We start from the raw sequence: 12,706 nt of genomic DNA on the forward strand, positions 1-12,706 counted from the left end.
ACTGCAAACGGGGGTTCCTGAGAGCAACACGGAGCAAGTGACAGTAAAGGTTTCTGCCTCTCCACTGAGGGCTGTACGGGACAAAGCACCTGCAAAAACATCCTCTCCAACACAGGGAGAGCAGAGAGATAAATAAAAGACACAGAATGAGCAATAAGGACTTTAACTGGAAAGCGAAGTCTGCTTAGACACCAAACTGCTTCCAAAGGATGCATCAAGAGCTACAGATGAAATGAGGAAAACTGCACTTAATGCCAACATCTAGTACAGTCACACACTGCCTGGAAAGTGCCACATCCCAGCAGGCAGCGAGCAGGAAAAAGCAGCAAATCCAGAGGTAACCAAAAAGGTTCCTGAAATACATGTATATCTGCTCCAGTCTTTACACAAGAGTTACTGTTCTGCTGTAGTGTCAGTCGAGGTAAGGGCAGCCACAAAGGAAGGTGGCTATAGGAGGTGAGAAAGGCCAAGTGCAGAGTGTGGCTGGGCAGGGGAAGACCAGCAGGAAGGGCAGGGATTGTTAAACACCCATCCTGACACTGAAAACATGGAGTGATCAGCAGAGCAGGCAGAGCCAGTGGTAAACAAACACTGGATAATGGGAGTGAGAGGCTGCCTGTGGTGACTCGGATCACCCAGTGCTGGTGAGCATCAACGGAATGCTCCTGGAACCAAGGAATGAAAGGGACAGGCAAGAGCCACTGTGAGCTGCTGGCAAGGGGCAGCCAGGGTTTTCACAGCCAAAAGCCATCAGCTGCTAATGAGGCATGTTTCAAATGCCCTAAAGGAAACCTTTGTATATTGCAAACCTTGGTGCTCTTAAGCTGTCCCAGAGGGATGTTCCCAGCCTTTCATCAGCTGCAAGTGCTATTCCTGCCACAGAAGAGGAGGTGAGCACCCCAGGGTGAAGAAGCCATTCGCAGGAGGTGGCAGGTCATTAATAAACCCCTCAATGTTCATCTCTTTGCTTTGGAAAGTGGCATTCAAAGAGTAATCCCCTAATTTTCAAGTCCAAACAAAAGCAGCGAGACACCATCCCACCCATAGGCTTTCTCTAAAGAACAGAAAAAAACAGTAAACTCCAGGTTATGGTGAAAGCAAACCCCTGCTGGGAACCAGGAGGCATTTTCAAAGGCTACACTATCCTTTTGCCCATGCCTGAAGGGGAAAAGTCTTGAGGAGAAAATCAGCAGTTGCTTCCTCCTTTGTCTCAAGGGGCTGGAGAGCCCAAGAGGCTCTAAGCGCACTGATGACCCCTGCCCTCCCTATCGCAGCTTTAGTCCCTGATGCATGACTGAAGGCAGGTAAACAGGGGATGGTTGAAACCATGGATGGTACCACAGCTCTCAGTTGTGATCTGCAGGATGGCTGTGAAGGAAAAACACACAGTGCAGATCTCTTCTATGCATGTGATTTTACTTTGTAGAGCGAATGAACACGCTGAGGTGCGGACTGGATGGGAAGATGAAAAGATGTGTCAATGTCTCCACTTGCAGTAAACATCCTAGATGTTAAACTACTGCTTAGCTTGCCTGCTAACATCAGGGAAAGGGAATCTGAGCTAGATCTAGCAAATGCCCAGGTTTAGGAGCTGCGTTGGCTCTATAGGAAGGACACAAGAAGCAGCACAGAGCTAGGAGACAGGGAGCACAGAATGTGTAGACTTTTCTTTGCCTTCTCAGCTGGCCCTCCATAGCTTGACAGGGAGAAACTGCTGGGCAAATACCCAATGATCCAGGAGGATCATAGCTAAAAGGTTTCCCTTGCCTTCCTCATGGGTTGCAGAGGCATTTGCAGACTGACAGATAGGAAAAGTGGTTATCTTCTGATTCTGCCTCCCACGATGTGAAGTTGTTCCTGAGCATCACCACCTTCCCATGTCTGCTTCCCACAGCCCACCTCCATCCTCGCACAAACCACCAGTGATTCCTGATGTCTCCTCCTAAAATTCCCATCTTGTTCTTTGACACATGGAAACATTCAAGAATATCTTTGAAGGTTATCAGCTTCTCTGCTATGCAATGAAAGACAGAGGTCTTGCTCCTTCCTTCAAGAGGAACAAGCAAGCAGAGATCAGATATATGCAGGGGAGAAAGAGCCACAAAGTATTAGTACAATGAAGTCCTCTTGTCTTTTCACACAGCCATTATGCATCTATAGTAGCATATTTATTCATTGTACCAGTAAATGTTGATATAATAAGTGGTGTTGTAGCACATGTGCCAAATATTGTTTTAAATAACACCAGAACACAAATACATTCTTTGCTTTACAAAGCAAGTTGAATCATCCTCCATTCTCTGTGGATTCAGCCTCCTGCAGGATAAGGGGCTCTCACCAAGACTGCTGTACACTTTGTAACTGCCTTTACAAAGCCTGTTTGAACAACTAAGGGAACAGAAAACAGAATATTTGCTGAAAGCTTCAGTTTTCACAGCCTGCAGATTTACCCCTTTGATTAAGAGTGGTACAGAAAACCACTACAGAGCGGTATGTCAAACTGGTTCCCTCTTTCCAGGCTGCATGTAACAGGACCCTTTTTCAACACTTCTGTTCAATTGCCTTTCAGTTTTCAACAGTTGGAGGTGGGCAACTGGGCAGCAGAATGTTCTTCCTTTCCCTGACAGCTACTTTGCATTCCTGAGCAGAAAGAGAAGGCAGCTTTTCAGTCAACAATGACATTTTGCTATTAATCTACTTTAGGGATTACACCTCTTGAAATGTAAGCACAGTTTCAGAAACACATGAGGAGTAACTTCACCAAATATATTTCTGCATGACAGTGTGACAACTGGATGCTCCTCTGCACCTTAGTTTCTCATCTCTACAATGAGACTACCAACTGTAGCTGTGATGAAGACTAGAATGGTCACCAACCCACCTGAACACGACTGGAAAGCACAGGAAAAAGAACTGTGTTGATACCCACAGGACTCAGGCAGCTCCTCAAAGCAGATCATGGCTCTGTGGGCACCACTGCTTTTAAAACTGGACATGCTGGGAAAGGTACCAGAAGGCACAATGAATTAAACTTGGTTTAAATGGCACCTGCCATGAGCTTGGCAGCCACAGCTTAGCTGTTGGTGGTCTCAAGTCAAACGAAACAAGCAAAGCCTTCAGCACAGCAGTGCCCAAATTAATGGACAGAGCAACAGTCAACAACTGCCTCCTCCCTCCATATGCAGCACCGCTATGAAAGGCAGAGCCCAGACCTCCCCCTGCCCCTGGACAAAGGAGCCCCCACGGTTTGGTAACTGGGTGCCTGCGGGGGCTTCTGGCTTTGAGGCTCATTGCTAACAGGGCCTGCAGACTTGCACTGCAAACGGACACAGCTGCAGGAGCACAGATCTCTGAGAGATGTGGCCAAAGCAACACTCATCAGCTGCCTGAATCATCACTGCATTTTGCTGTGAGCAGAGTCCATTTTAACCCACACAACGACATTCACATTTTACCCCCTCCATAAAGCACTGAGTAAGATGCCAGCAGGCACAATCAACCTTTCTACATGGGTAACGCAAAGCCCAGTGCTCTGCTTCTCCCTCAGCTACAGCAGCTCAACAGCAGAGAAGGAGGCGACTGCTCCCCAGGTACCAGCCCAGTGTTGAATCGTGCATTCTTCAGTGCTGTTTGCAGCAGCAAATCCCCAGCCATAGTTACCTGCCCCACCAGGCTGCTGGCAGGATGAGGCAGTGTTTATGCAGTGCTTTGAAGCTCACCTGTGCTATGCAATTATCAAGCTTTAATTACATTATTCCTCCAACTTCAGAGAGCACTTAAGGGTCTGGATTTATTCTGGCTCTAACACACAGCACACTGCTTTATGCCAATGCAGACCTTACTCCAGAGGATGTTAATCCCCTCCCAGAGGCCAGCAACGCTCAGAAATGCACAGAACTTCAGCACATCTGTCATCCCCCCTTCCCATCCCCACTTCTTTAGCTGAAGACTTTGGGGACTAAAAGTATGACACAGCCTAGATGCCAGACACATTTCAAAGGGATGAGTAGGTTCAACAGCTACAGATCAAAGCCCATAGAAGAAACAGACAAATTTAAATCGTGAGGGGCAGCAAAGCTGGAGTCAGCACCTAAAACCATGTCTGGCCCCCTCTGTTGCTTCTAGAAGGAAAGCTTCTTTCCCCATCCCCTCCAATGCACTAAGCTATTCCCTAGTTAAAAACATCATTCACTGCTTCATGTCCTGCCTTAACCTCTTTTCCTCAAAACCTCAAAGCTCTTCACGCACCATCACATCAGGCAGGATGCAGAATGGGGGAGGGTTGGGGGGGGGACAGGGAAAGCCGTTTTGAATTGAAATGTTAAGGCAGAGAAACTTACTTTGCAGCATTTGCCTTGGTGGGGGATCCAGAAATCAGCCTGTTTAAAGAGCATCTGGGCCAAATTCCTGCGCCACTTCCCCAGCAACTTGCACTGCTGCTGCTCTCCAGAAATGAGCCAGCAAAGAGGGAGAGAGCAAGACTGTGCAGAGCCCAGCGCTGCAGAGAATGAGACAGAAGCAGCAGAGTGAAGCACCAGGCTGCTGATTAATTCAGCCTGTTTCCAGTCACGCTGCAGCTCCAGCAAGGAGGCGGTGGATGGGGGTGGGGATGAGGGAGAGAAAGGGGGGGAAAAAGAGGCAGGGAGAGAAGAAAGTTTGCCCAGGATAGCACCAGATGTCTGTAAGAATGGTTCGTTCATCAGCTGGAGCCAACAGAGCCAGAATCCCTGGCTTCCCTGCCTGGAAAGATGCATATGCATGCACAGTGAGGGTTGATGCTGACAGACAGGGGTCTGTGGAGAAGCAGATGGCAAATTACACAGGACAAAGTGCTATAAAATATACTGCAGGGGAAGGAACACCTGAGCAGGCAAGGAAAGAGAGTAGACTGAGACAGAGAGACCCAGGAATACTAACTCCCCTTCATAAATCTAGGAGAGTCTTCCAGATAATTCCACAGCTTTGAATTCAAGCTCAATTTAAAACTGTAAGTATCTGCTATTTGAACAACTTGAGATGGCTACAGGTCCAGTCTGACAATAGAAAGCAGCAAAAGCCCCTCTCAACACCCAATATTCACATAGCCCAAGCCACTGAATCTAAACAAAAGGTGCACCTGAATTCTTCACAGCCATGCACCATGCCGGGGGCTTCCCATTTACTGACACCAGGGCAGTGCCACAGACAAGGCAGAGGACTAGTGTTGAGAGGGAAGAGCTGGGTAGAACAAGAGGTAATGGGATAAAAAGGCTTATGAAGGTGAAGAAGAATGAGCTTTCTCTCTCATTCTTTTCCTGAAATGCTTCCTTCTCATTGTTGGAAAGAAGCACTTATATAAGTGGGGGTTTATATAGTTCCTACTTCAGCGCTGCCCTAATTCTCCCTGGGGCTTCCAAGCTCTGCAGAGCAACCACTAAACCAATGACTTTCATTCCACATAGAGGTAAGGAACCACCCCAGACAAGAGCCTTGCTGAGGATTACAGCTGGCCAGACCAGAACAGACAGGCACTGCAAAGGTCTCAGCATATCATGGAGCTTTGAAGACCAGGTACGGGGTGAGGACTCATCCACCCTCCCTGGCCAAGCTCTTCACTTTTTTTCCTTCACCAAGCTCCGAATGCCTAAACAGGCATAGCCCATGTTCTATGTTTAAAACCAGATGTGCAAAGAATAAGAGGTTTCAATAGTTACAATAAACCCAAAGCAGGGTCTGGTTATCACTCTGCGTTGGCACTAAGTTACACATCAGTATGTAACCTCACAAAGCTCTTAAAGCCAAAGTTGAAGGGAAGCTGACACTCTGTTTAATGTAACTGCAGGAGAAAGCAGGGTGAGCAAGAGGCAAGACATCATTCATCCTACTATAGGGCATTTTGTTTCCTAGACAACAATTTTAAACCACAGTGAGTAACAGAATGTCCTAATGACACAATTTTTCCTTCCTTCCTCTTTTCCTGCTAAGAAACAACTTACCTACTCACTTCAACACAAAGAAAAAAGCAAGAAGAAAGGATCAACAACAACAACATGGGGTAAGAATGGACAAACCCTCATATAACGTATATGTAACACCTCTCCTTTTATCATGGTGCTTGATTCCATCGCTTTGCTCCTGGAGACTGAAGTGAATGTGAATAGAACAACTTGCTTGTGACAGTGCAATACCAGCAACAACCCCTGTGCTTCATGCAGGGAAGAGGTCCTGATACAAGTTTCTTCCAGCTCAAAAACTCCAGCTTTGGTTGTGAACACAACTGGAAATGGATTAAATTGCCTCTTCTTGTTTACCCCACCATTGAGAGGCCTGAAGTGTTTTGTGTAGGGCAGTAATTTGAACTACGTAGCTTCCTTCTGACATCAGTCTAAATTGCATCTGGATATGCATTTGTGCTTTAAGTAACAGAATCAAAGAGAAGAGGCTGTAAACTTGAGATCTGAAGATAAAACTGGGGCTTGAAATAAGAGGCTTGAGTATAAAGGCATGGACTGAGACCCATACAAAAACTGGAGCATAGATGAGAGACATGCAGGAAAAGATCAGTCTTTGACAAAGCTCCTGGAAGAGCTGAGGTCTTAGAGAACAGCAAGGGATAAACCAGAGATAGAATTACTGGCAAGCTGAGAAGAGGCAAAGGACTTGGGCTAATTTTCAGTCCAAAGGTAGGACTGCAGCTCTTGTTAGGCACTCTGGAACAACTCTGGACAGCTCAGGGCAGACTGTGCTGGAGCTGGAGCAATGTGGACACATTGCCAGGGTCTGGCCTGGTGCTGTATCCAGGCTGCAGCAATCACACTGGGATAACCCAGCTCAGTCGTTACTGGTAACTGGTATTAATGATGCCAACGATTTTTACTAGTTGTGTTGCTGTAAATACACCTTAAATAACTCAGACTCTTGAGCCTCACACTGTCCTGTGGCAACCAGTGCTGTTGTCTGCCTTCATATCTGCTCGTCTCGGAGCAGAGATTTTGGCACCTTTCCCAAGTATTAAATTCACTTCAGAAATACACAGAAAATTAAAAAGTCAGGAGAAGAGGAAGAACAAGATATCAGCACATTTAATTTTAGGTTTTGGCACTACTCCTGAAATAAACTCTGCCTTTCCTGCAGTGTCTGGCTTCTGGCAGAAATTGGAAGGTGGCCTATATTACACCTGACAAACTCTGATCCTCAGCCACTTCTGTCAAGGGAACTGTATTAGCCCATAGGAGCAGAGGACAAGTCTCTCATCTTCTGAGTGACAAATGTCTGTGCTTCAACAGTTCTCTGAGCACATCTTCTGTCCCAGGAGTGTTAACTCTTCACACACATATATTAGAGCAAATAGCCTGCTTCCAGCTAGATTTGAGAGTGATGTTTTCACTTGGGTTGATTTGATTTTTAGCATTTGAAAATAAAACTAGCACACTGAATTTACTGCTGAGGTTACATACCAGGTTAATTTGTTCCCTTATCAGCATGTATGTGTCCAAGTTCTTCACTATGGAAAGGAAGATGGATTCCACCTTAAAGGGGGTGAGACAGGGATCTGCAGTATTGGGAAAAAAAAAAAAGGAGCAAACTTCTTAACACCAAATAATCTACTGCTACAAGAACAAATCCATTGTCTTTCCTCAGATCCAAACAAAGTAAGTTGTAAAATGCAGCTTTATGGTTCAAAAGGCTTTTTGTTTAATTCCTGTTGAAGAGTGTGATGATATCTTGCCTTCATTTTTAATCCCCATTCAGGAAGGAGGGAGAAAAAGCTTCAGTAACTCTGAAGAGGAGACTAAGACTTCAGAACACCATGGTCCCCCCATAATGTCCTTGTACAGGACACATTCCTAATAGGCCTTTTAAAGGTCTGTTACAATACTGTCCATGCTGCTGCCATTCCGGGAATTTGATATGCAATTCCTGCATTGTACAGTAAAGAATGTCATCTGAGAAAGAGAGCGATGAATCAAAGATAGTTACCTACAGTGGAAGTGTCTCCACTGTGCTCTGCCGTGGCTACAGCCATGCCAGTGCTGGTGCTTCCATGTCCTACCCAGAACATATCCCTGTACAGAATGGTAACTGCATCATCTCTTAAAAAGAACAATGCCAGATTAGCCTATGATGTCAGTAATAAGAGAATAAGTAAGTATTTATCCTCATTGGAATGTTACCTCCATGGTAATACAGCAATCAGATATAAACCAACACAGTTCAAACACGTGCTCCAAGCACAAGCAGCTCCAAGAGTTTCAGGCATGAGTAAACCCAGACCCTCCGGGACAAGCACACTTCAGAACAGAGACCCCAGCAAATAAGAAGTGTAGTAGACAAGTGCTGATGTTAAAAATGGAGTAGCTTTGGAGTCACACTGCTGTAGCAGTCTTTGAGAGCAGATCTGAGGTGATTACCTAAAAGGTACTTTGCATTAATGAACAAAACCACTTCTTGATGCTGGAAGCACTGTAAACAAAACAGCAAGAAAGGGATGCAAGAATAACAGAAAGGCAGCACCATGATTTGGCAGACAAAGTCAGTGTGTGGTGGAGAGAGGGACACCAAAAAGGAAAGCCAAGAATGTGCTCTTACCAGAGCCAGTTGAGAGCTTGGCATCTATAATGTCCTCCACTGGTCTCAAACTACCTGTCCCATTTCTGACTGGGATCCAGAATAAAAACCAGGTCAATTTTTGAGTAAGAAATACATATAATATTCAGGTAGCATTGAAACTAAACCAGAAGTGACCAGTACACTGCTTGCTGAAGTGATCAAAATCGTTTTACTTTTAGGAAGTAGTAACATGCCAAGTTGACAGTCCAAGTTCTGTAAGCCACAGCAGATAATGTCTTTTTAGCATCTACAGCAGGTATTCACGAAGATCTCTCTCTCTTCTTTTCCCTTTGAATCTCAAAGCATGGCAAGACAGAATTCCTCCATACAGTATCTAGACATACCCAGAACTTTCTAAACCAGATGTAAAAATACTATATTGCAGCACTTCCTAGACATGCAATTACCCAAGCCATACAGACAGTTATCATCACAAAAACTGGACTCAGATGATTTCATTAACTTGGGGTATTTAAAAACTCTTCTCAGTGAATTCAGCCTCTCAAATAAAGTAAAGCAAAGTGTCCAGAGGACTGAAGCCCTACTTTAAACCTCAAGAAAGACACAGCATATGTGACAGCATATACTTTGGTATGTTGCTCCACCATGATGCCTCAGTCCCAGCCTGCAAAGGGCTTACTGACACAAGCACATACATCCCTAGGAATCTGAAGGTGACAGAACTCTCAGCTTTGATACTAACTGTGGGTTATACCATAATGCCAAATGGTGAGCCTTGACCCAAAATAATGAAAGACAATTAAAAGGACTCAACATTGCATCAGGAAACCTACCTGCCACTTCTCCTCGAGCTCCACGGCTGTGTGGTTCTGTCAGCATGTGCAGCAGAAGGGGATTGCTGCTCAGGGGAGGATGGCTCCTAGGTACAGATGAGCTTGTCCACACTTATCACATCACCAGCTGTGGAAACAGAAGGGAAGCAGTTAATCAATCTCCCCATATAACTCCAAGAAAGTGATGACATTCACAAAACTCAGATTACAAGATTTGTCTTTAAAAGAAGGAGAACTGGGGACCTGAGAGTGCTTCTAACAGTACATGAACCTCCTCTTACTCAGAACTGATCCCATTAGCTTATGTTCCCCCCAAAAATGCAGCAGTAGATGAATTAAGCTCCCAGCAGCTCACAGGATTATTGCAGCCCTGACACACTTTAGGGCAAGCCTCCAAAACAAGCTGACAAAGCAGCAGATTCCACCAGGTGCTGGAGCATGCTGTCACTCCTGGCTGTTTGTCTTGCTATTCTTATCTACCAACAGCTTTGTCCAGCTAATCTCTAATGGAGCCTGCAGTAATGAGTCTTCCATTTGCTGAACAGCACATGCAGTCTTTGACAAGGCTATGTTGCTGGGCTGAGCCTGCAGATGACCAACATTCAGTGGGCCAGAAGTCATAAAAACAATTCCAGATTTCCAGGGAACTAGGTCTTCTTTTTTTTTTTTTCCTTTCTTCTTTTTAGCAAAGCCAGACCTGTAATAGAATTGAGACAGGAAGCAGCTCTAGAACTCACAGCCTTCTTCAAGCCCATTTCCCTTTGATCTTCCATGGCACAAATTTGTTCTTCTTCCACATAAGTAAAACGTATTTTCTGGTTAAAACAAAGGCTCTGTGTACATTGCTCCAGAGGATTCTCTTACATAGAAACACAATGAAGCATTCTACGATGATGTTATGATTTGTCTTGGAAACTTTTTGTTGATCAGTAACTCTTGGTTCTATTTTTTATCACACACAAACTCAGAGCTTGGACTTCTGGTAAACCCAAGCAAACAAGGAAGCAGCAAGATCTGCAAACCAGCCCAACTGGGATTTACTACCTTGGCCTATACCATACTGCTTCTTCAAAGGACTCTGGAGATCCCATCCTTGTGGCAGTCACCTGCAGCACTGCTCTCCATGATGTTTCATCATGACAAGGAAAACACACAGCATCCAAAACTCCTCCTGCCCCAGCCTGAAGAGTTCCATGTCAGGATTTCCTCTCATGCAGGCAAGTCCTGCATCTGCATTCTGGGAAGCAGCAAGCATTGAGTACTCTGACGCTGGCTACCAAAGCACTGCTTTGCAGTACAGCAACCAGCACCTGCAACTGCCATTTTTTGGCTGCCGGCTGGTTGGCATGAGCCACAAGGCTGGACTCTGCCCTACTTTGCTGTGCTGTGACCAGTGTCAGTGTGCACACACCCTGGGAATGAAGCTATTTCAGTCACTTTGTATCCCTGCCAGGCCATTAGCAATTGCAGAGAGAATCAGACAGCTACTGGAGCGAAGCTGACAAAGCTCCCAGTAAAGGGCTGGGAGTGGGAAGGAGGAAAAGGTACTCTTGTATGCTTGCACACAGCATAGAGCCTCAGTATCTTGCCTTTAACTTGAGAGTGCCTTCAATATAAGGGAAGGCATGAGGGGATGATTTTAAGGTCACTAATAATAAAAGGGCTGAGAAATAAATCAGTGATTCTTTTTTTTACTCCCCTCTGATAAAAGATGGCTCTACTGAAAGATTCTGCACCGTGCTCTCACTCGTTCAAAGCTAAGAGCCTGAATGTCTCTCTGGATCTGGGCTTCAAAAGCATAATTATGTGTGACACAAGTGGGTAACTGGGAAGCCAAAGTCACAAAAGCAGAACAAGAAAATATATCCTGGACTGCTGGTGCTCATCCCATGGAGCGCGTATCATTAGGAGCCAAGGGTGGCTGTTGTAGGATGGTAGGAGGCAGGGTTTGCTGTGCTGCCCTGAGTGACATTCCGGGTTAGGCAGCAAATGAAATGTGATCCTGAGTACAAACCACACCATTCCTTACAGTTCAGAGCACATCATCCTCGTGCTTGGGAACACCACCCTGAAGTCCCTCAATGCCAGGAAGCAGGATACTAGGGTATCCTACTACGGTATCGTCTAGTGTGAGGTGTCCCTGCCCATGACAGGGGGGTTGGAACGAGATGATCTTAAGGTCCTCTCCAACCCAAACCATTCTATGACTCTATACACAACAAGGCTGTTGAAAGATGAAAGATGGGTTGGAAAGAGTGAAAGCTTGTGAAAGTAATCAGTGGTGCATGCAGCACTGCTCCATCACCAGCATGCTGTCCAGAACATGACCAGACTGACCTGGAACCTAGGAGCAGTTTCTCTCACATCCCCAATCAAAGGTGCTAACAATGGTTGAACCGGATGTTTCACACAGAGAAAGCAAGAAGCCAAGTCTCTCCTGTGCCAATATGGATATACAAACCAAGTGGAATGTTTCATTTTTCCAAGTTTAAAAAGGGCTTTAATTTACAACCAAGAATTCCAGACACAGCTAAGCCTGGACAGGTTGGGATAGCTTAGTATTAGGATAACTGAAGCCAAAAGGAAAGGCAGCCTACAGTGATAAACCATCCTCCCACAATTGCTGCACCAGGATTGGCACTAGAGCCATATAAAATGTGGTTTGTGCCTGCTTTCTTGTAAATCAGAATTCAGCAAGACAAGAAGTCTGCAAGAAAATGGCAGGAATTCTGCCACACCAACAAAAAACCTCATCAGCATTAGAGAGGATTTTGCAGACATTCAAAACACGGCTTCACACAATGAAGCTGAAGCAGTTCGTTCTGTAGGCAACATGCTGATGTGCAGAGCTGTGCATCCATCCACTCCATCCCCTCCCAGACTCTTGTAGTTCCCACCACCAGATGTGTCCCTCCATCACCCCTACCCAATAGCAAGGACTCACACCACTCCAGACCCATCCCAGGAGTTCTGTGAACTACTATTTCTTCCACACTAGAGTATCTGCCTGCCTCTGCCCTCCCTGTGTGTTATCTCTCTTCTGCCTGCCCAGGCCATTAGTCACTCTTGCTGTTGACATGTTAAACTGGGCCAGACAGGAGGGTAGAAATGAAGTGGGACTTTGCTGGAACATGTCAGTGGGCGTCAAGTATTCAGCCGCAGACAGAGATGCCTGCAGCTGTGGTTGCTCTAATCAGACACCAGAGGCTCCAAGGGCAGCCAGTTCACTTTCCCAGCACACTCCATCTTTCTCAGGATTCTCATGTCTGGAGCAGGCCATGAAACTTTGAAATGGTTGGATGTGGTTTCCACGTGTCATTGTG

The 12,706-nt window shown here is 45.7% G+C and overlaps 1 protein-coding gene across 4 annotated transcripts in view; it reads right to left on the bottom strand.

Moving 5' to 3' along the window:
- Window positions 1–12,706, bottom strand: part of TMEM94 (transmembrane protein 94) — a 50,930-nt gene that overhangs the window by 33,359 nt on the left and 4,865 nt on the right. For 3 of the 4 annotated variants that reach the window (XM_065693487.1, XM_065693486.1, XM_065693485.1), the window contains exons 2-3: window positions 9,384–9,510; window positions 7,437–7,531 (exon numbers count right to left, since the gene is read on the bottom strand). In XM_065693487.1, the coding sequence (XP_065549559.1) occupies window positions 7,437–7,531; window positions 9,384–9,429 (141 nt within the window). In that variant the 5' untranslated portion in view covers window positions 9,430–9,510. The remainder of the gene's footprint in view (window positions 1–7,436; window positions 7,532–9,383; window positions 9,511–12,706) is intronic. The other variant, XM_065693488.1, reaches the window with a different exon arrangement.

The sequence above is a fragment of the Lathamus discolor genome, chromosome 13 (genome assembly GCF_037157495.1).
Source record: "Lathamus discolor isolate bLatDis1 chromosome 13, bLatDis1.hap1, whole genome shotgun sequence".
In the NCBI taxonomy this organism is placed as follows: Eukaryota; Metazoa; Chordata; class Aves; order Psittaciformes; family Psittacidae; genus Lathamus; species Lathamus discolor.